General features: G+C 54.1%; 1 protein-coding gene across 1 annotated transcript; it reads right to left on the reverse strand.

Moving 5' to 3' along the window:
• Window positions 1-447: 447 nt before the first annotated feature.
• On the reverse strand, window positions 448-23306 carry FCHO1 (FCH and mu domain containing endocytic adaptor 1). Its single transcript, XM_052643110.1, has 26 exons — window positions 23252-23306; window positions 19103-19194; window positions 17968-18042; window positions 16527-16668; window positions 14630-14782; window positions 14291-14395; window positions 13161-13259; window positions 12978-13074; window positions 11343-11387; window positions 11149-11227; window positions 10131-10155; window positions 9700-9757; window positions 8844-9022; window positions 8716-8740; window positions 8283-8334; window positions 7604-7695; window positions 6991-7266; window positions 5233-5345; window positions 5037-5124; window positions 4772-4880; window positions 3685-3840; window positions 3260-3392; window positions 2613-2812; window positions 1689-1744; window positions 1008-1172; window positions 448-470 (listed from the first exon to the last, which is right to left on the reverse strand). Exons 1-26 carry the CDS (start codon window positions 23276-23278, stop codon window positions 448-450), a joined length of 2664 nt encoding a protein of 887 aa, XP_052499070.1. The 5' UTR covers window positions 23279-23306.
• Window positions 23307-23532: the final 226 nt, after the last annotated feature.

Raw genomic sequence — 23532 nt, forward strand, 5'->3', positions numbered from 1 at the left:
GAGGTATTCATGGGATTGGGGGTGTTCATATTTGGCTTTTTTTGCCTCAATATCACCCTGCACTGGCTAGGTAAGGGTGGAGGGGTGGAGGTAAGATCATTAGGAATTTTAGCTCTCTCCTACCCATCCATCTTTTCTTCCTCTCCTCTCTGGAAACGTGAAGGAAACTTCCTGGTGCAGGAAAAGTCTTATTATTTATTTTATTAGAAAATAGAGTGTTTATGTAAAGAACGTCAAAAGGTCGAGGACCTGCACGGGAGTTGGCGTGAGCAGGAGTGGATCTCAGGCTCAGCCAAATTGAGTACGGGGATCCTCTCCATGGAGTCAGGGCCTCAGGGGAGGCCAGGTGGGGAGCCCCCGGGTCCAGCAGGAGGGCAGGAAGCAGTCAGCGAGCACCACGATGCAGGGCGGAGCTGGGGCCAGCAATGCTGGTCAGCTTCTGCGGGCTTAACAGCTCACCAGGTACTTCCCTGTGGAGACAGAGTGGTGAGGGGAGAAGGGATCCCCTAAGCTCTCCCAAACACCCCTGTAACTCACTGTTCCAGGGTCCCATGGACCCCAGCAGCCGCTCGTGGGGACAGAAGCATGGGATGGGGGTGGGGGTGGATGTACCAGTGGGGCCTCCGGCTCCCTGCCTTGGATTCTCGCAAGGACGCCAGCCAGCCAGGGGACACTTCTTTTTTTCTTTTTTGGCTGCACTGCGCATGTGTTCTCCGACTAGGGCTTGAATCCATGCCCCTTGTAGTGGAAGCATGGCATCTTAACCACTGGCTGGTCAGGGAAGTCCCATAGAGGATACGTCTTGATCCCTTTCACTGGGGCTGTGACCACCCATCTCTCCACCCATACCCGCCACCTTGGGTCTCCAGGCCCCAACACCCACCTATCTTTTCCAAACACCCTAAATGTCTCCCCTCCCCCTGCATCCTAGCAGAAGCAATGAGTGGGACTCAGAGCCCGGCCTGGTCTTGGCTCCGGGGATGCGCAGTGGCAGGGCAAGGGCGTACCTGTGGCGAACCTCCTCTTTACCAGCGACATGCGGTAGCCACTCCCCACCAGCTCCACGTCCACGCCGGACAGAGTGGCCCCCTCGCTGGTGAACTGAGCAGCCACAGGGCTGGGCGTGCTGGGCCCAGAGCATGGCTCCCAGCTGGCAGACAGGCGGCCAGAGCCTGGGGAGGTCTGAGGTCAGCTGTGCCCTTTTCCTCACCCCAGCCCTCCAGTGACCTGGGCTCCTCCTCAGCCCTGCACCCAAGCCCTTTGACCTGTGGCTCTGTTCCCTTTGACGACTTCTTTTGTCCTGCGCCCTTTTCCTTTGGTCTTGCTGGGGTTGTGTGTGGTTTCCAAAGGAATTCTGTCTCAGGGCCTTTGCACCTCCTGTGTGCACCTCCTGTGCCCGCCCCCTGGGATGCCCTCTCTTTCCGCATTGTCAAAGCCCTTTTAAGCTTTCCTTGATGCCTACATTTCCCTGCTTCCAGCACATCCCTAGTTCTCCCCTAGTTTATTTACAAAACATTTTTAGCCACGTCCCAGGGATCTTAGTTCCCTGCCCAGGAATCGAACCCCCGCCCTCGGCAGTGAAAGCGTGGAGTCTAGCCACTAGCCTGCCAGGGAATCCCCTCTTCCCTAGTTTAAATAAGCCCATCCCGTTTGAGACCTCCAAGCCCTTATATACAACCATAACTCACCCCCTGACTCAGACACATCTGGAAGCTTCCATAGGAGCCGCTTCTCCTCCAGGTTCCTGGCATCAAGAGATCAGGTCAGGTCTTTCCCAGAAAAGATATTCGGAGCCCAGGGTCCCAGCTCAGTTGCCTCTTGGCTACATGACCCAAGAAAGCCATGTCCCCTCCCTGGCCTCAGTTTCCCCATGTGTGAAAATGGGGGCAGGGGTGTGGAGCAGCTGTTTCCTGAAGGCTCCTCGGCCTCATAGCACATGTAGGTGATGCATTTGGTCCTATAAATTCGGTTTCTTGGTTGTTGGTTCTACCTTTTGTACAAAACAAAGTTGTACAGTGACTAAAAGCCCGGGGCCACGAGTGGGTGGCTGGTTCACATCCTGGTGTGACCTCCAGTAAATGACTTTGCCTCTGTATACCTCAGCTCCCCCTCGGTAAGTGGGGATGATGGTGATCCACCCCTCAAGGGATTGCTAAAAGCCCCGACCAGTCAGTGTATGCAGAGATGTAGGACACGCCTAACAGATAGGAAGCTTTTGGAGTCAGACGTTACTTTTGTTAATGATATTGCCCTTAGCTCCAAGCAAGGCACGTGCAAGCGCGCTCAGTCACTCCAGTCCTCTCTGACTCTCTGCGACCCCCTGGACTGTAGCCCTCAGGCTGCTCTGTCCGTGGGGATTCTCCAGGCAAGAATATTGGAGTGGGCTGCCATCTCCTCCTCCCAGGGACCTTCCTGACCCAGGGACTGAATGCACGTCTCCTGCGTCTCCTTGCACTGGTGGATGGGTTCTTTAACACCAAGCTTCTTTGGGAAGCCTCTGAGCAAGGTGAGCCCACAGTGAATGGTCAGGCCTACAGTGGACCCATCAGTTGCTGCATCGGAGGGCGGCCTACTAGGTTCTGAGCCTCTCCCGGCCTCCCGCTCGCCCTCACCAGGTGGCAGCCGGCTGCAGGCGGACATTGGTCACAGGTTCCCCCACGGGCAGCAGGATCTGGACATTGGTGAGCGGCGTGGGCACGATTGTGGCACCGGGTTGGTAGCTGTACTCCACCGAGACCTGAGTGAGTGTCGGCCCACACTGCCAGTGGGCGCTCAGCTGCAGAGGCATGGACTGGGGACCGGGGCGGGAGAACTAGGGGGAGCAAGAACAGGAGAGAGGATGTGCCTTGAGCTGCCCTGTCCTGCCACACCACACACTGTCCAGCCATGCTGCCCCTGCCATGCCACCCAGCATTCAAATGGCCTGATTCTGCACTGCCTGTGACAACCGAGGGGCTCCTGATACCCCAAGGGAGCTCTTTGTTGATGAGAGGTTGTACTACATGACATGTCCAGCAGAGGGCAGTAGAGTGCCTCATTCTAACATAGTCTTGGGGACAGGCCCTGGGAAAAGGCCCTCTCTAATTTGCATAATGCAGCCGTCTGCCCCAGCAGAGTCCTGCCTTACACTGCCCACCCTGCCTACCTTCCACAGCTCCCCCCACTCCCATTGCTCTTCCCAGTGAGAGCTGCCTGCTCACCCTGCCCCTGCCCACCATCCTCCATGCCCGCTCTGCCCCACGCCATCCACCCGGCCCACCTGGTACCGCAGGAGTACTACGTTGTAGTAGGAGGCAGCTGGATTCTGCTCTGCCTGGCGCTGCAGAGTCTCAGTCAGAGTCGTCATGTTGAGCCAGAAGTCTTTGGTCTCTGGGTCACTCTGGGAAGGGTCACTGCAGAGACCAAGAAGAATCACCCCAACCCTTGGGAGATGCCTACACCAAAGGCCTCCTGAAGATGCAGATTCCCAGGCTAACCCTGGGACCAGGAAAGTGTAACTCCCAGGAAAGGGGAGTGGTGGGAAGCAAAAGAGGGAAGGAAAGTGAGTTTCGGAGAAGGAGAGTGACTTGCCCAAGGTCACACAGCAAATCCCAGGAGGCAGAACAGAAATTCAGGGCCGGGGAGCGCCTGGCCTCCACCAGCCCCTGGTACCACCTAACTGTGCACCCCTTCTTCTAATGGTACCTGAAGAGCAGGTCAGCATTGGGCTGGAAGTGCTCAATGGGGGCCGTATGCACGAGGCGGAAGCTGAGGACGGGAGGGGGTGGGGTCCCGCTGAACACGCGTACGATGCCGGCAGGGAAGGTCATGGTCAGCTCCCCAGTTACTCGAGCCAGGCAGCTGGTGGGGGGAGTTGAAGAAACTGGGCATTGGCTTAGGGCTCTACCAAGCCCCTCTTCCTCCCCTCGCTACTAGCTCCACTGTAGCCTGTGGCTCACCAGGTCCATCAGAATCAGCAAGGCCCTGACCCAGGCAGCATCCCAGCCCCAGCTACCTCCCCTTGTGTCCCTGCCTGGACAGCAATCTAGACACCAGGAAGAATCCACAGTGAGCTGAAGGAGACAGGGACACTCCCTTCCCCAGTTCTCTTTTCCCCTAGGCCACCAGGAAGCTCAAAGCAAACCATTCAGTCCTCAGCTTGGGTTTTGGGTCTGATACTCTTTGTGGCTTTATCTTACGGTGTCTTTCGGCTGGGCACTGCCCCCAGATTATTCCTGGTCCCTCGAGTCACCTTTCCCTTTCCCGCTCTGTGGGCTGGCCTCTGGTCTTGCTCCTGCAGTGTGATGCCCACAGCAGCCTCGGAGGAGCTCCGCTCCACCATGGAAACATCAGTGCCCTGTCTGCCTGCCTGTGTATGTGTGCACACCCGCTCAGTCACTAAGTCATGTCTGACTCTTTGCATCCCCATGGACTGTAGCCTGCCAGGCACCTCTGTTCATGGGATTTTCCAGGCAAGAATACTGGAGCAAGCTGCCATTTCCTTCTCCAGGGGATCTTCCCGACACGGGGAACCTGAATCTCCTGCGTGGCAGGCAGATTCTCTGCCACTTAGCCCCCTGGGAAGCCCACATCACTGCCTTAGCCTGTTCAAATGCCCCCTATGGCTCCTATTGCTCTCAGGATGGGCCTAGTCATTCAGCTCCATGTCCGAGGCCATTCCATGGTAAAGCAGATCAGGAAACCCCCCTGAATGCTGGCCCTGCTGGAACCCAGATGCACAGCTCCCAGGAAGCCCTGTTTGCTTGTCACCATCTGCCCCACCACTGTGTACCTGGGGCTGTGGCCACGGAAGTAGGCGTGGATGTACTCAGTGAAGGCAGTGGCCACGGGCAGGGCATCCTGGGAGCCCAGGACCACAGGGCTGGGACCCCGAGAGACTCCTGGGGGTGGCAGGGAGGGAATGGGGGACAGACAGAGTGAGCACAGGTCCCAGGCTCCCGAACCCCCGCCCTCTGCGACAAAGCCTCTGTTGTATCACTTGGCCACCCACCCGGACTGGAGAAGGTGACCCTGAAGCCCAGAGAGGATCCACATACCATGTCCGGTCTGGGATGCGAAGCTGGGCCGTTCAGGGATAGAGCTGGGAGCTGAAGAGCCCAGTGGGGAGGGGCTCAGGGAACGAGACTGGAAGAGAAGAGGAGAAGCCGGCCTGTGAACACCCTGGCAGAAGTGCCCCGAGGCTGATCCTGGAGGCGACCCCCCCAGCCCAGCTCCTGCTGCCCCCGACCCTACCAGGTCTCCATTGCTGCGCATGAGGGGACAGGATGCCTTCCTGGAGCGCGGTCTCCGGGATGGGGCTGCCAGACCCTCCCTGACTGCAAGGTCAGCAGGTACAGGCATCAAGTCTAGGGAACAAGCGTAAGCACAGACATGGCTCAGCTGCTGTCTGGGCCTCTCGGGGAAGAATTCAGCCCCAATCCGAGAATCGGGCTCACAGGGGGAAACCCCCTGATGGTCAGAAGTCCTCGGGCTGCAGAGAAGGTGCTGGACAGGACTGGAGACACCACATGCAACCTTGAGTCTCCCAGACACTAGACTGGCGGCTCAGTAAGGGGTGAGCTCCCGATCGCTGGAGGTACGCAAACAAGGGCTGGATGTTCAGAAGGCAGGCACACTGTTGCGGGGGGCGGATTTGGCAGAGACCTTTTATCCAACATTTGGCAATTCTATGACCTTCATCCTCTCTGAGAGGGTCTCCCACCCTGGCCAGTGTCCGAGTCACATCCTTCTAATTTAACTAATCTCAGTGTTAACACCTCAGTTCCCCTTGCTCTCCTGCTTCCCTAGTATTCCTGCTTTGCTCCATCTACAAACGCTTACTTGCCCACCTACACCTCACACTATGCTGTCTGTCCCAAGGTTCTCAACCGGGTCAGATCCCTTGCTGTGGTGGGGCCGTCTTCCTCCCTGGCCTCCATTCTGCAAACGTCAGGTGTACCCTGCCCCCAAGTGGTGACAGTCAAGTACCAGTGATCCTGTTGCCAAGTGTGCCGGAGAATAAAGGGGCAGAACCGGCCCAGTTGAGAACCTTAATTCTACGATAAACCTCTGGTAACTTCATCTGTCTACACTTGTGTTCTGCACTCACTCCTCTGAGCCCTGAGCCCTCCCTTGAACCAGTTCCAACCAGGCTCTTTCTTTACACCAAGGATGGTACCCTCTGCCCCCAGTGCTGGGGATCTCACATGGCCACAGCCTGCAGCCCCTCTAACTCAGGCCCCAGAAGCCAGCCCACACCCAATCCCCTCCTCCCTCCCGGCCTTGCACGCCCCCACCCCAGCTTCTTCCGCCCCATCCTTCCTGCTCTTTCTGCCCCTCCCTCTCCTCTCAGTTGCTCTCAGACCCTCCGCTCTGACTCCTCTTTTCTCTGGGCCCCATGTCTACCAGCGGCTTCTCCCCACTGTCACCCCATCACCACTTACCTGGACTCACTTCCCTGGTCTCCAGCTCCCATCCTCACCGACCAAGTGGTCAGAGAGCCTGTAACCCTAGCAGGTTTCACCCCTCTCTGCTCACAGCCCCTCCCTCCTGTGGCTGACCTTGTTAGGGGTAAAACTCACGTTTCTCCCTGGGATCCCTGGGCCCCATCTGGTCCCATCTCCCTGTCGACATCTCCCCCTCCACTCCCTCCTTCTCCCTGTCATTATTCTGTTTCAGTCACGCTGGCCTCCTTGCTCGTTGTTCTTCAAGGGCCTAGCCCCCTTCTACCCCAGGGCCTTTGCACATTCCTCTGCTGAGAATTCCATTCCTGGAGTCCACATGGCTTCATCCTCACCTCCATCAAATCTCAGTTTGGACGCTTCCGAGCCGTCACCAGGCACCTGTCACCTCCTGCCTTGTTAAACATTCATCTTATTAATGTCCCTGCAAGGATTAGGGTTTCTGCCTGCCTGGGTCCCAGCTGTGTCCCTGTTCAGGCCCTGGCCACATTACGAACTCTCTCATCGCCCAGGGCTCAGAAAATTCTCAGACCGGGGTAGAGGGACTCACCTCCTCCAGCCCCAGCCTCCGGCCCCCAGGGGCTCGGGGATGCTGCAATGGGCTGTGGCGAGTCTGATGGCAGCAGGGACTGTGTGCCCCTTGACTCCGGGGGTGACACCCTACAAGTAGGTGGGCTCTGTGGGGTGCCGGGGCGTGGGACCCAGGAATCCGGGGAGGGACCCGGTGCCGCGTGGGATGGTGAGTCCAGTCCGGAGTCCTCCACGTTCTCGGGAGACGAGGAGGAGAAAGGCGAGGGGCTAGAGGTGAAGCCGAGGCTGCTAGAGCCTGGGGGAGGGAAGGGGGACAGCCAGCTCCAGACTCCACTCATACGGAGTCCTGTCAATCCTCTCACAGGCCACGCCCATGCTGAGGATGGCCCGCCCCCATTCAATGTTTTGCCCTCCTCAGCAGGCCTTGTCCATCTCTACTGATGCCCCGCCCACCCGCTATTGTCATCCCACTCCCACAAACGCCGTACCTTCTCTCCAGCTCCGCCCATTCCTGCTGTGGCCTCGCCCACCCTCACTTTGACCCACAAAGCCTATCCGAGCCTCCTACTCTGGTAGTGGCCCCACCCACCCCCTGTAGCCACGCCCACACCCCGAAGCCCCACCCCCATCACCTGTAAAATCTTCGTGGTCCAAGGCGGACTCTAGGGTAGGTCCAAAGAGGTTCTTGGAAACCTGCTCATCCGGTTGCAGCTTCTCTGCACAGCTGGGGACACGGATTGGACAGGCGGGGTGCGTGCTATTACTTCCACTCTTCCTCCCTTCCACTTCAGGACCCTGGCATACCCTGTTTTTGGTCTTGAGCTCTGTTCCCCCCAAATCTCCCTACGGCCACGTCCTGCTCCTCTTCTGGAGTCAGCTCCAGGCCCTCCCCACATCTGCGACCCCTCCACCACGGCCCCACCTAAAGTCACTCACTCCTATTTTCCATCATGGTCCCTGCTTTCATCTCTTCACAGCACTTAGAAGCATCAAATATGCTCTAATGTACTTACTATCTAACAAATCCAAGCCACTAGAATGTGACTCTGAGAAGGAGGATCTATCTAGATCATTTATCTTTGGAACCCAGAACAGCAGGAGTACACACAAAGCACTCAATAAATGTTCATCAAATGAATGACTAAGTGGTCCCTCAAAAATGGCACGTCCTTAACTCCCTGCCAGGGTGAAAGAAGGGGAGTCAGAGACTTGGGGAGGCAGCAGGGGAGGAGGAGGAAGAGGTGGTGTCGGGGACCGGCCGCCCACCTGCCCACTCATGTGGGCCCAATGCCCCACCCCCATGGAACCCACCTGCTGGCCCTTGGGGCAGATTGAGGCCTCTGTGGTCTCCCGACAGCGTCCCCTGTGAGAGATGGACCTCCTGAGCCTTCCCGTCGCCAGGCCTGCACGGCTTCCCACTCCGCAGACCAGGAGACCGAGGCTTGGGGCTGTCCAGTCAGCCACCGAAAGTGACCAGCAAATCAGGCCGAGAGCGATCTGAACCTGAGCCAACTTGTCTCCAGCTTTTGGCTTCTCTCCCGGCCTCAGTGATCCCTTTTGGCTCTCATTTAATTCTCATAAGGAATGACCCCACGTCATTAAAGGAGAGTGAGATCAGAGTGGGCAAGCAGCTTGCCCCAAGTCACACAGCAGAGCTGACATTCAAACCCACACCCACATTCCAGGCCCAGTCTCCCTTTCACGGGCCTCTTGTCAACTGAAGAGCCCTCAACAGACTACTCACGTGAAGAATGGCGTTTCATGGTGCCCTGCGGACAAAAGGGTGGCATCAGGTTGGGGGGGCGTTCGGCTGGAGCCCCCGCCCCACGCAGGGCATCTCCCCATGCCTCACCCCGGGGCCAGGCGCCTCACCCCGGGGCCGGGAGGAAGAATGAGGCTGCCCGCTGTGGCCTTGAGCTGGGCCGCAGCTGCCTTGGGACTGCAGGGTGGGGCCCGGGCTGAAGCAGGCTTGATGTGCACGTAGATTTTGCGGGGTTCCTCATCATCAAAATCGGAGTCGCTGGATGAGAAGTGGGTGGACTCTGCTGTGCGTGCACTGCAGTCAAGGCACCAACACTGGCTCCCCCCAGCCAGCCCTCACACCCATCCCTTCCTGCTCATACCCCTTTGGGGTGCGGCCCCATCTCCGCTCTCATCACTTGCCCCCCTCGCCTTGACACCACGCATCTGCCACCATGCTCCTCTCCCCACAAGCCTTCATACAGAATGTGCGCATGCTCACTCAGTCGTGTCTGACTCTTCACAGCCCCATGGACTGTAGCCCACAGGCTCCTCTGCCCATGGGATTTCCCAGGTAAAAATACTGGAGTGGGTAGCCATTTCTCCTCCAGGGGACCTTCCTGATCCAGGGATCAAACCCGTGTCTTCTCCATTGGCACGCATTTCTTTACCACTAGTGCCACCTGGGAAGCCCCTTATATAAGCATTCCCTGACCTAATCAGTAAACTATTCAGCTGCTAAACCCCAACACATGACCACCTCTTCCCTTTTGCTCCCCGCCCTGTGATAACCAAGCCCTCCTCTCTCTCTGTTGCTCAGCTCTGACCCCTCAGGGTGAGTGTCTGTATTTGAATCGGCTTGCTTCACAACTGGAGGCTCCACCAAGAATGCAGGCAGAGAGGGTTGCTAACGGTGGGTGGATCCCTGTGGATGGAGCTTTGTCCTTGTTGTGCCAACAACTGCCCCCAGAGGGCGCCAGGAGGATATTGTTCTGGGTGACATCAGGCCTGACGGTGAAACCTTCCTCATCCACCTCTGGACAAGTCTGGGGAGGGACAAGCAAGCAGTGCGTTAGGCTCTCCAGTACCAAACCTCCCATCTCACCCTGCCATGCCCGCCTCCCACCTCTGGGCCCTGACTCAGATCAAAAAAGAACCCCAGTGGCAATAACTATCTTCCCGCGGTGTGTGGGCAGGTTCTTAAAGGAAGAGAACATGCCACTACCTGTCCTGAGGGGCAAATTGAAGCGAAAGGAGGATATTGGTCCCTCCCACATCATCCATGGGGGTTTGCAGCCAATGCGGGACTGGAACCTGGTCCCTAAGCCATGTGACCTCTAGCCCCTTGTGCTCCAGGCGTGGTTTCCAGACATGGGAGTGCGGAGCAAGGCAGGACTGGGCCCCTCCCGTGGCACTTACCCCTAAATCAGGTTCCAGGGAATCTCTGCGGATGGAGAAGCAGATGTCAGTGTCTGCTCCGCCACCTCCGCTGGCCCTCCCCTCCACCCCCAACACCAGATGCAGAACCTGCAGGCAGTCCCCTGGGTGGCTCTGTGGTCCTGGGCCAGCCCTGCAGGTGGGGCAACCTTGGGGCTAGCTTGGGGCTGGGGCCAGTGAGTCTGAGTTAGCTGAGTATGAGGCATTCTCAAACAGCTTGGAAGGGGAGAGACTTGGAAATCAGCCTGAATGTAGGGCTCACCTTGGCAGGGAAATAACAGGGCCAGCCTGGGCAAAGAGAAGAATTCTGGGCTAGCCTGGGCAAGGCTAACCCTGGTCTAGCCAGGGAGACCACGGGTATAGGGAAGAATTTGGTACTAGTTTGGGCAGAGAGACTCTTGGGCTTATCTTGACAATGGTAGAATTACCAGGCTAGATGAGATAAGGGAAACAGCAAGTCTAGCCCAGCCAGGGAGAAATCCCAGGCCAGCCAGGGCAGGGGTAATCCTGGATGGGTCTGGAACAGGCCGCCCCTGGTCTAGTCTTGGCAAAAGGAGAATTCTGGATGACCTCGTGTGTGTGCTAAGTCACTCTGCTCGTGTCCAACTCTGTGTGGCCCTATGGACTATAGCCTGCCAGGCTCCTCTATCCATGGGATTCTCCAGGCAAGAATACTAGAGTGGGTTGCCATGCCTTCCTCCAGGGGATCTTCCCCACCCAGGGGTTGAGCCCATATCTTTTAAGTCTCCTGCATTGGCAGGTGGGTTCTTTGCCACTAGTACCATCTGGGTAGCCCCCTGGACTAGTTTGGGCACTGGTAATACTGAGCTAGCCTGGACAGAAGTGCTTCTGGGCTCGCCTGGGTAGAAGGGATCCTGGGCTAGCCTGGAATGGAAATTCTCTTGGGCTACCCTAAGCAGAGGACTTCCAGGAGAGCCTAGGAATGAGGAGGGATCCTGGGTTAGCCTGGGCCAGGGCTGGGGCTGGGGAGCTTCCTCACACAGCTGTAGGTGGCTCCCGCTCCCGCCGGCTCAGTCCTGGGAGGCGAAAGGCCTTGGCTCCACGCAAACGTTTCATTGCTGAAAATAGATGAAGGGGTGCAGATGAGCCCTGGGTGGAGGTCCCCTTCCCATTCAGATCTGCCTCCCTCATCCCCATGGTCCAGCCTGGGCATCCAGGCCCAGACGTACTTGCCTTCCTGCAGGGTAGCCGCTCTGTACGCCTCAAAGTCCAAAGGCCCTGGGACAGAAAAAATTGAGAAACTCAGCCAGGCAGGGGGACTGGGCCTGGGAAGGGTAGCAATGTACCTTTGGCCACACAATGGCACCTGGGTCTGAGCTTAAGGTGAGTCAGGGTCCAAGACATGAGCCAAGATGCTGAACCAGTCTCGGAGATAGTCATGAGTGGGATGGGCCAAGGGTTCTTGGTCTTGCCTTGGATGGCTGCCACCTTGGGATGGACTGGAGGGACTGCCTGAGTTACTTCTACTTCCAGAATTTCTGGGTAGAACTTGGGTGGGTCAGAGGATGGATCATAAATGTCAGTGCAGTGGGCTGAGCCTTAAGTCCCAGGATGAGGACCTGGGACTCTCTCCCAAGGGTGATGGGAAACCACAGAGGTTATGTGAGCAGGAGCAGGGCATGAGAAATCTGGAGCCAGTGAAAAACAAGAATGGAGGTTCACACAATGAGAGGTAGCCTGAGCTGGTGCTGAGCTATAGAGACGGGAGGGAGAAAAGACAGACCCTAGTGGTTGTCTAGACCTAAGGATGTAAACAGCATTTACTAAAGTACCTACTGTGTGCCAAGCACACATTTTGTCCTTTATTTGCATCAAATTAGTGAACGCTGAATATTCATTGGAAGGACTGATGCTGAAGCTCCAATACTTTGGCCACGTGATGCAAAGAGCTGACCCACTGGAATAGACCCTGATGCTGGGAAAGACTGAGGGCAAGCGAAGGAGCCAACAGAGGATGAGATGGTTGGATGGCATCTCTGACTCAATGATGTCCATTGAGTTTGAGCAAACTCAGTGAAGGACAGGGAAGCCTGGCGTGCTGCAGTTCATTGGGTTGCAAAGAGTCAGCCATAACTTAGCGACTGAACAACAGCAACAGTGAACTTTCACGACACCATTAGTTGGGCGCTATCATCCCTACTTTACAGAAGAGGAAACTAAGACTCAGAGAAGGCGAGACAGATGCCCAAGGCGACACAATGAGTAACAAGGGAAAGATGCAAACCCAGACGTGACCCTAAAACTTGGGCTCTCAATTCTTCCTTGACCCTGTAATCTGGGACATTTTCAAATGGGCCTTTTGCTCAATAATCCTCACGGGCTCCCTTGAGCCCTCAGGGAAACAGTTGAAAGGCTGACCCTGGCATTCAAGACCTCTCTGGTGTCTAGTGGCAAGAGATTTATCTGTAAGATTAGGCATCAAGTTCTCTTCCTCTGTAGGTTGCTGAGTTAGATTTGTCTTCAGTCCGTTTTTTAAAAAGATTATTTTTAAAAATGTGGACTACTTTAAAAGTCTTTTATTGAATTTGTTACAATACTGTCTCTGTTTTCTGTTTTGGTTTTTTGGCTGCAAGGCATGTGGGAGTTCCCTGACCAGGAACTCAATCTGCATCCCCTGCACGGGAAGAAGCCAACCCCTGGACCACCAGGGAAGTTTCATCCATCCATTTTGCTTTTCCTTTTTCTAACCCCATTTTTCTGGTGAGGAAAATGAAGCCCAGGGAGGTTCATTCTCTAGGCTCTTGAATCCCGTTCCTTCCCCATAGCTGTGGCTCCACAGCCCAACTCCCATGGATGCCCCGGACTCACCAGGTTTCTCCTGGCCTGTGCCTTTGCTCTCTGCAAACTTCCTCAGCAGCATCTCCACACTGACGTTTTCTACATTCTGCTTAAACTCCTCATGCACCTGGGCCAGGAGGACGGAGTCTGTAACCAGGCAGGGCCTTCTTGCCCAGCACCCCAACCTCATTCCCCACTCCCAGCCCCACTCACCTGCCCAATCTGCACATGGGTGTCCTCCACTGAGTGGGCATAAGAGCCCATCAGTGCCTTCATTTGCCGCAGGTGGGTCTCTTCCATGGCTTGGAAGCGCTGAGACAGGAGGGGAGGAGCAAAATGGGAAGGTGTGGCTAGTGACCCCACCTGACCAATCAGAATGTTCCAACCCCCTGGCCTCAGTGATTGATTTGGGTAAGAGCTCTGGGACTTTTGCTGGAATCATAGAAAAAACACTTATCCTGACTCAATGAGCTGGTAGATAAATGGGGCCGCTGCTGGTGGCTACTTTGTTACACACACACACACACACACACACACACACACACACACACACACTGAGACACTGAGGAGGGTATGTCTGCCTGGGAATGAAGCCCTCAGGGAGAAAAACAGATTTGAGAAGCAAAGAGGCACAACTTCCTGCCAACACCATTTGGGCACCTGGATCCAGCCAGGCCTGAAGCTCTGCCCCACTCTGAACTTTTCAGTTCCCTGAGCCTGTAAGTCTCCTTGTCAGTTTGAACGAAGATTTCTATTGCTTGCAACGTTCTATCACTGCAAAATCGAAGGAAAAAAAAATCTAATTCTTAATCCTGAGCTCCCAATCTGCTTTTTAAACCTTTGAGTAGACAGAGACCCAGAGAGGTGCAGTGCCTGGCCAAAGGTTGCACAGCTGGTGATGGACAGAGGCTAGACCAGGAATCCAGGCTTTTCAGTCACCATGACATGTCAGGAGACTCTTGGCTTCTAAATCCTGCCCCATGTTGTTGAAAAACCTCATCAATAATAATAATAATACATCATATAGAGTGGTTTCTATGCACCTGGTAGTAGTCTGAAAATTTCATATATGGTGACTCATTTAATCTTCACAAGTCTATGAGGCAGGTAGTATTACTGTCCCCATTTTACAAATGGTGAAATTAAGGCACAGAACTGATTTGGTCTTTGAAATAATAATAACATCAACAACAACAACAAGAGCTAACTGGCTCTAGAATTTTACAGTTTTGGCCTGTGATTCTAAGGCTTCTGGGAGTCGAGGGTTTGGAAGGCTCTGGACTTCTGAGGCCCATAGCATCCTGGGCCCAGGAATGTGTAGGTCTCCAAGGCCCAGTTCCTACCAGAGCTGAGTCCAGCATTTTCTGCTCAAAGTCAGAACGGGCTGAGTTGTATTTCTCCACCAAACGCCGCAGGCTCTCTGCTGCCTTCCTGGTCTTGGTCTCCGCCTAGGAGACACAGGGAGGGGACGGGGTTGGGAAAGGGACACTCGGGGCACTCTCCCTGGCCCCATCCCCAGCACGTAGACTCCCGGGGTGCCCAGGGTGTGGTCATGCAGGTTCAACGACCATGGCTCTGTGCTATGCTTTCACGCTCTCATCAGGCAGCCCCGCCACCTCTCGGCAAACCCCTCGGGTCTGTGTGGGCCAGTGGTGGCTGGGGACCTGCAGCTGTGCGCCCACCTTGTCCATCTCCTTCTGGCTGGTGCTCTCCCTCCGCAGCCGCTCCTGGTCCATGCAACGGTTCAGGTAGTTCTCGCGAGACTTGGGCAGGAGCTGGCTGACCCCCGTGAGGACCTGTATGGCATCTAGGGTGCCCATCGCTTCCTCTTTGCACTGTGGGGGTGGGGAAGAGCATGAGGACCCCCTGAAGGCCCTGCTGGGGTGCAGGACCTGAGCAGACCCTGGTACACACCATGAAATTCCCAGCCTCCCAAATCTGTGGGGTTCCAAGTCCTACAGAATACTTTTTTCCTGAGAATTCTATGAATTTCAAAAATTTTAACTCTTTAAGTAGGTAATATTTACACATAATTCACATTTCAGAAAGTTTTAAGGAGTGAGCTCAGGTAAACCTCCCCCCCCCCACCTTTTTTTTTTACTATGAAGTCTTTTTTTTTTTTTTTTTTCCTTTTGCCCCGCTGCAAGGCAGATATGTGGGATCTTAGTTCCCTGACCAGGGATCGAACCCACACCCCCTGCATTAGAAACAGTCTTAACCACTGGACCACCAAGGAAATCCCAAACCTCCTATTATTACCATGATACATTCCCTGAAATAACTGGCATGAAGATCAGTGAATATGCCCATTTTTTATGACAAATGGTGACAGGCCATACTGTTTAACTGACTGCTTTTTCCACTTAATAATTCATTGTCAAGATTGTTCCATATCAGTCCAGAGAAAACTTCCTTGTTCTTTAATTTTTTAAAGAAAGTTGTGGTAAAATACACATAACGTAAAATTTGCCACCTTAACCATTTTTAAGTGTATGAAGTACTACAACTCTCTTCCTTAATGGGGGTTAAAAACTGCAGATTCTAGGGCTCTGTAAATGCAAACCCTCTATGACTCTAGATAAGCTTCAAATATTTTGGAATCTTGTGAGTCTAAGGTCTGGCTCTTCCAGGATTTTAGTTTTGTCAAGAGTCTAGAAGCCTGGCACTCTGTGATGACATAGAGGAGCGGGATGGGATGGGTGAGGGAGGGAGGTCCAAGAAGGAGGGAATATATATGTGTGTGTTAGTCATTCAGTTGTGTCTGACTCTTTGTGATCCCATGGAGTTAGGGTCCTCTGTCCATGGAATTCTCCAGATGAGAATATTGGAGTGGGTAGCCATTCTCTTCTCCAGGGGATCTTCCTGACCCAGGGATGGAACCCAGTCTCCTGCATTGTAGGTGGATTTTTTACCATCTGAGCTACCTGGGAAGCCCCATGTTATTGTATGGGAGAAACCAACACGGCATTGCAAAGCAATTACCCTCCAATTTAAATCTGAAACAACTTCATTTAAAGAATAAAGTTTATGCCAAAAAAAAAAAAAGAGTCTAGAAATGTCAAATAACAAGATATGTAGTTTCTAACACTCTAGCTCAGGGGTCAGCAGACTTGCTGTGAAGAATTAGGTGGTAAATCTGACACTGAACTCAGCCACTGCAGTTCATAAGCCAGCCGCAGGAGATCTGAACGTGAATGGGCATGGCTGTGGCCAGCACAACTTTATTTACTGGCATTAAAATGTAAATGTCCCGTAATAGTCACACACCATAATATATCCTTTTTTTAAAAAAATTTTTTCCCCAATCCCTTAAAAGTAGAAAAATTACTCATAGCTCTAGGTGATGGTCTAGCCATCGCCTGCTGGCTGTAGTTTGCATACCCCATGCTCTTAGAATTTTGAGAGTCTGAAATTCAACAATGCTCAGGTCTGTGAGATTCTGAGTTTGATGTCATGGAATTAACAGAACCCTCAGGGGCACACACCAGGAGCTGGGGTTCCAAGGCCCCAGAAGTCCTGGGATCCTAGGAGCCACAGCCGTTCCCCACCCACCGGCCCAGCGGCAACCAAGGCAGAGACCTTCTTGTGTGCCTTGAGCTGTTCCTCCCCGTGGCGGAGCACATCCTTGATGAGATCCTGAAGCTTCCGCGTCAGCTCCAGGTGGCAGAGCGCCAGCTTGTCTGAGGAGACTCGGAAGACCTCCCAGAGTGGGGCAAAGGTCCTGGAAACAGAGACGTGGGGGTCACACCCAGGGCCCAGCAGGCCCAACCCCAACCCCTCAGCAAGGGACCCCTCACCCAGCACGGCCAGCTTTGGCTCAGACACCTCATGTGTTCTGGGCCCTGCTAAACATGAACATACATGAACTCATTTAATCCCCATTGCAATCACATAAGGTAGGCCCGCAGCAGACAGGGAAACTGAGGCATGGGAGGCCCCGTCCCTCACCGAAGGCCCCTCAGCAAATGAACGTCGGAGCAGGAGTTTCCACCTAGGCTGACGCCCGCCGTCCTCTGTCTGGACTCCAGGCCCAGCCCGATACTCCCCTTCCCACCTCTTTCCCTCACGTCATCTCCACTGTGCCCAGGCCCTGCAGCCACGCCTGCCTCTTTGCTCTTCCCTGAAATGCACAAGTGTGCGGCTGCCTCAGGGCCTTTGCACTAGCTGAGCCACCTCCCTGGGTCTCTGTCCCTCGGACACCCCCACGCCTGATTCTTTCTCATTACTGAGATCTCAGCTCCAGATATAGTGCCTACTTTCTAATGCTCCTATTTCATCCCCTTCCTAGCACTGTTCTCTCTGGGAAAGGACTTTGTTCGTGTTTGTGGTTAATATCTGCCACATATCCCAGACGCACACCCTACGAACAGGGCATGTAGGTGGCTGGAGGCTTGATCTGTTTTGATTGCCCCTGGGCTCCCTGGTGCCTCGAACAATGTCTGGCACACTGTATGGGCTCAGTAAATATCCACTGAATGAATGAATGAATTATAGCCCGCCAGGCTCCTCTGTCCGTGGGATTTCCCAGGCAAGAATACTGCAGTGGGTAGCCATTCCCTTCTCCGGGGGATCTTCCTGACCTAGGGATCAAACCTGTGTCTCCTGCATCGGCAGGCAGGTTCTTTACCACTGTACGTGTGGGCTCAGTTGTGTCCAGCTCTTGTGATCCCATAGACTATAGTCCACCAGGCTCCTCTGTCCATGGGATTTCCCAGGCAAGCATACTGGAATGGGTTGCCATTTCCTTCTTCAGGGGATCTTCCCCACCCAGGGACTGAACCCAAGTTTCCTGCACTGCAGGCAGATTCTTTACCACTAGTGGCAGCTGCAAGCCTCTTTATCACTGAGCCACCTATATATACATTCATATTCCTCTGTCCAATTAGCCCATAAGCAGGGGGATGACTCCACACCCCACATATCAAAAGTGTGAAGGGATGTACAGCCAAGGGCAGCCTCCTGTGGCCCCCAGGGACCCCCACACCCTTGGCGACTCCTGCCTCACCAACAGCCCACTCACCCCATGGGGGTCCCGTTGCTGGCCAGCTTGGAAAGTTTTGCCATCGCCTTCGAGTAGGTCTCCTCGATGGTGGCCCTGGGTAGGAGGACAGGGAAAGGATGGGGAAGGTCCTGGGCACCTTGGGACAGGCCCCATACCCCTGGGCCTCAGTTTCTCCATCTCAAACATCTGAGCAGAGGCCTCCAGGAGAATGATACAGCCCCCTGGCAGGGGAAGATGTTTGGGAAATTCACGGGAGAGGTTTTCCTCCTTAAATAAAATTTTACTAACAGCAGTAGCAGCAGCAGCAGCAGCAAGAGCAAGTAAACAAAATTTTGAGGACATAGTATGTTTCATGTGCTTTGTCTCATTTAATTGCAGAAGATAAACTCAGATTTCTTTATTCCCTCTAGACAGACACTGCTAAATGCTTACCTAATATCCACTCACATTTTCATCCTAATAGAATTTCAGTTTTGTTTGGGGTAGCCATGTGCCCAGTTTAAACTAGTTACCCACTGGGGTATTTTTTGACAGAGGCACCCATGGGGTGCCACAGACAATAGTGGATGGATCCAGGGTCTGAAGCCTCATGAAACGGAGCATGGCTGTGACAGTTCCTGTGTGACAGCCTCAGAGAGGAAAAACCTGGTTAATAATCCTCTGGACTCTCTGCCCGGATTTAACGGGCATTCAGCTGCTGAGGGGCTGGGGAGCAGAGATTGCCTTGCAATTTGAGTTTATTGTGTTTTCTGGGACGTTGGAGCATTTACAAGCTGAAATGTAGATTATTTCATCGAACACGTATTTTCTTTTATCGTACTCAGGGCCCGAGATTGAGTTTTCAAATTTCTCCTTGTAAGTAGGTCATATTATCATCTCTACAAGAGGAGGCCTTAGAAGTCTGGTGATTATTGTTTAAAATGGGGCATAGGGCTGACAGTGTTGAGAACTGTCGGTCAGGAGGATCTTCAAGCTCATTTGGTTCCTGGAGACCCCAGGGATCAGGACCCTTTCTGGCAGAATGTGGTGCCCTGTCAGGGTGGGATGGGCACGGGAAAAAGGGGGCAGAGCCTGGGTGGAAGTACAAGATGGGCATGGCAGTGCGGACTTCAGGTCCTGGCCACGGGGATGGATAGGGCTTGGGGAACCTCACCTCTCCCGGATGAAGTCTGCCAGCTCCTTGGTGGAGATGGGCCCCTGCTTCACGCTGTGGTACAGGACCTCAAAGCCATGGTTTTTCTCTCCCTGCAGGGGGTGAGGATGGAGATTGAGAAAGGGGATGGAGAGGACGTCAAGGATGCCTAGCAACAGGGGCCTGGGCTGAAGAGCTAACTGGCAGAAGTCCACACTCTTGGCATAGGCGTCGGTTCTGGCCTGAGCCAGTCACCTGTTGCATTTCCCCTGGTCCTAAGGATTGGCTTATGGACCTTAATTTGGTCTAATTAGAAAAGACGCCGGGATTCTTGTCCCATAGCTGAGAGAGAGGCAGTCTCATTCACTCTTATCTTCCTCTCTCGCAATCTTTCTGTCTTTCTGTGCGAATGTGTACGTATCTCTCCACCTCTGTTTGCTCCTTTCTCTTTGGTCTCCTCCCCTCTGTTTTTCTCTTTGTATCTTTCCATAAATGAGAGATTATGTGGTCACAGGAGATCCTGGAAACCAAATGGAAACCATGAATTTTGGAAAGATGCTGAACTTGAGGGTCTGAATTAAAAGCGTGTTGAGAGACTTTCCTGGGGGTCCAATGGTTAAGAATCCACCTTCCAATGCAATGGATGAGGGTTCGATCCCTGGTCAGGGACCTAAGATCCCACATGTTGTGGCGAAACGAAGCCCACGAGCCACAGCTACAGAGCCCAGGCACTCTGGAGCCTGTGTGCTGCAACAAAGGTCTTGGTTATGAAGTCTTTAAAAAAAAAAGCATCTTGAGCAGAGAGGTGCTGGACCAAACCAACCCTGAAAGCCACACTATTGCACAACTCTTCAAGTTTATGAATTAATACAACCCCTGTTGCTTAAGTCGCCGTAGCCTTATTTTCTGTTCTCTTCAACATGAAAATTCCCTCTGAGGACTCCGCAAAGCAAGATGTGGGCCTGATACTCTCTCAGGACCCGGCAATGTGCAGTGCAGGGCAGGGCGCAGAAAGGGCATTTGAGTTTGTTGAATAGAGGGACAAGCTATTTTGCTGTTGCCTGGTGCTGGTGGGGACAGAGCCTCTACCCTGGTGTCTGCTGATGTCTTGCACAGAACCCCTTTTCTCCCAGTTCTGGGGTCACCACGGTTTGAGGCGGGGCTAGGGCTACACTGTGTGATCCAGACCAGTCATGTCTCTCGCCGAGCCTACAGTGGCTCCTCATTAAGATGGGGGCAGGGAGTCATCTACCTCTCATATGCAATGATCCACATCATGGTCCTCTAAAGTTCCAAAGGCAGCGCTCCTCATCGAATAAGTCACTAGGTTAGTCACTATCATGTCCCACTCTTTGCAACCCCATGGACTGTAGTCCACCAGGCTCCTCTGTCCATGGGATTCTCCAGGCAAGAATACTGGAGTGGGTTGCCATGCCCTCCTCCAGGGGATCTTCCCGACCCAGGGATCGAACCCACATCTCTTGCGCCTAGCGCCACCTGGGAAGTACAGTGGGGAGGCCTCAGCAAACAACCCCAGCAGCCCCCTGCCCACCCCACCCAGGGGATCCTCGGGTGAGGCTGCACCAGGCACTGCTGCCCAGGCCAGCATCTGGAGCTGACTCAGAGCCAACTGCTGGCCTGTTTCCCAGACCTGGCAAACCCCCAGCAGTGTCTGACCCCCTCGGGCTGGGCTGGCAGCCGAGGGTCCTGGGAGGGGCTGTCTTGAGCCTATGTCTCCTATCAGAACCTCTGGACACCAGTCTTGCTCTCCAGCCAGGCCCAGAGAGATGTTTCTCTCTCTCTCTTTTTAGATTTACTTGTTTGTTTCGGGCTGTGCTGCATCGTTGGTGTGCAAGCTCCTCGCTAGTTGCAGTGTGTAGGCTGCTCACTGCAGCGGCTTCTCTTGTCGGGAAGAACGGGCTTTAGGGCGTGAGGGCTCCGACTGTTGCAGCATATGGTCTCAACAGTTGCGGCTCCCGGGCTCTGGAGCACAGGCCCAGTAGTTGCAGCTCCCGGGCTCTGGAGCACAGGCCCAATAGATGTGGTGCACGGGCTTAGTTGCTCTGCAGTATGTGGGCCTTTCCTGGATCAGGGATCAAACGTGTGTCTCCCGTATTGGCAGGCGGATTCTTTACCACTGAGCCACCAAGGAAACCCAAGAGATCTTTCTAATACAGCTTGATCATGTCCTTCAGGAGAACTTCCCCCGAGTGCCCTCCATGCCTCCAGCCCTGCCTTGGCCCAACAAGACTGGGGCATCCTTGTCTGGCTTGATCTCTCCCAAGTGGAGCCTCCTTCAGATCAGTCAGGGCCCCAGCATCATCCAGCAAAGAGCCAGCAATACTAACAATAGATTAAAAGAAACATTAAGTAAAAGAAATAGACAGGGGACTTCCCTCACAGTGGTTAAGAATCTGCCTTGCAATGCGGGGGACGCAGATTCGATTCCTGGGCAGGGAACTAAGATCCCACATGCGTCTGAGCAAATAAGCCTGCCTGCCACAACTACTAAAGCCTGCACGCCCTGGAGCCTGTGCAGTGCAATTACTGAGCCGACAACTAGACAGGCCGTGCGCCACAGTGAAAGATCCCACATGCTGCAACTAAGATCAGACACAGCCAATAAATAGATAAATAAATAAACAAATAAAAGAGAAACGGACATTCTGGGGTGCTCCCCGAGCCCTGGGGAAGTAGGAGCTTCATTCCCCTTTCCCAGATGGAGAAACTTAGTCTTCAGGATGCAAAGTCACTTGCCCAAGCGCTCCCAGAAGAGCCCAATTCAAATCCCAAACTCAAAGCTCTTATCCACTCTGTACCAGGGTATCTTTGGAGGGAGGGGTTAGGGGTGGCTACTATTTTCTCTTTGCTAGTCTGAATTTTCTGCTGTGAACTTGCCTGCCTCACACAATTAGAAAGAATTTAAAATACATGTAGATGCCCCTGTCAGGACTGCAAAATGTGGGAAACAACTGATCCTCAAAAGGTCAAACCCCCTTACACAAAGTGCCACCGGGGTCTCAGAGAGGGGCAGCCCTTGGATGAGGTCACACAGCCATTCAAAGGCAAATCCAGGGATTGTGACCCTTGGAAAGAAGGCGGAGGTCCAGCCCTCCTCCCATCCCTCCCACCCCTCTACCCACCGCCCGCAGGTGGCAAGGGGGTGCTGCCCCTTTAAGAAAGCAAATGCTAGTAAGAGGAGCCCCAGCTGGGGAGGGAGAAAGGCCTGTTGCCAGGGGTAACTAGTTGCCTAGCAACGGGCTTCCTCTCTGCAAGCTCTGGGCCTGCAACCAAGGAAGGGGCTTTCTGCCCTGGGTCCTACCCTATTCTCCTGTTCACATCTCCTCTGTGTCTCCCCATTAGCCTGGCTCTGCAAGAGGAGTCCTTGTGCCCTCCACTGGCCACCCCGTGTCACACCTCTTTATTTTTGCCCAGGTGGCTCCCCCTGCCCAGAATGCCTTTCTGACATCCTTCAAAGCCCATGGCAAACACAGCTCTGCATCCTGCTCCTTCTCTGGCACACCCAAGGTTGGGCTCTGTCCTGACTCAGTAGGACTAGAGGTGTCTTACTAGCTCTGTGTCCCCCAGACTGAGGGTTCCTCAGGGTCAGGTTTGGGAGGCAGTCTCCTGGGGGCTCCAACATCTCCCAGAGTGGGCTGGGTGGGTGGTGGTGGTGACAGGGAGGAAGAGAGTGAACGAGTAAAAACAAATCTGTCTCACTTGGCTCCCTGAGTCACACTATGTGGTCCCCCGTCTGGAGAGCAGACAGGTGAGCAGGGCCCTGGGGGTCAAGTCAAGAAAACCCCCCAACTCTCCAGCATGGGGAAGACGTGGAAATTCCCTGGCTGGAATGATCCTGGAAGCTCGGTCTGGCCCTGGGTTTGAGATCTGACTCTGTACTTTCTCACTGGGCAACTTCAGGTAAGAGATTCCTACTTTGGGCCTCAGTCACCCTGTTCAAGCTGTGATGTGCCCAAGACCACAAGGCCTATGACATCTGTGGCTATAGATTCAAACCCAGCCTGACTCCTCCCACTTTAACTTCTACCCCCTGCAAACCGTCCATCTGCCCAAGACTCTGCCCACAAGCCACCAGGTTTCTCCATCTCCATAAAAGCCCCCACAGCCCTTCCAGGACACCCCACCAAAATAAGAGTGAATCTTACTTACCCAAAAATACTCCCCAAAATACGACATTTTGATGGCCTCTGTGGAGACCCCTGAAGGTTCCTATCTTGTGCCTGTACAAAGAGAGAGGCAAATTTGAGTTGTAGTCACAGCCGGCTTGGGCCTAAGGAGGGGAAATTCCAACTTCTCTCCTTGTGGAGGAAGGAGAAAGAGGATGGAGGAGGAACCAAAAGCCCCAAAGTTGGGAGTATGCCAGGGCCCCTGGAGTGATTCAGCTTGGGGCATGGTCCCCAAATAGCTCCCAGCCTAGGGGGACAGAGTTG

This window comes from Budorcas taxicolor, chromosome 7 (genome assembly GCF_023091745.1).
Source record: "Budorcas taxicolor isolate Tak-1 chromosome 7, Takin1.1, whole genome shotgun sequence".
NCBI lineage: Eukaryota > Metazoa > Chordata > Mammalia > Artiodactyla > Bovidae > Budorcas > Budorcas taxicolor.

Bases quoted from the DNA above. Each gene is read 5' to 3' on its own strand.
- FCHO1 (XM_052643110.1), bottom strand. From the start codon at position 23,278: ATGTCGTATTTTGGGGAGTATTTTTGG. The intron at 7,696-8,282 runs GTGGGTTCCATG...CCGTGTCCCCAG, and splicing joins TCTGCCCCAAGGGCCAGCAG to CTGTGCAGAGAAGCTGCAAC. The intron at 5,125-5,232 runs GTAGGGTCGGGG...CTTCTCTTCCAG, and splicing joins TGCGCAGCAATGGAGACCTG to TCTCGTTCCCTGAGCCCCTC.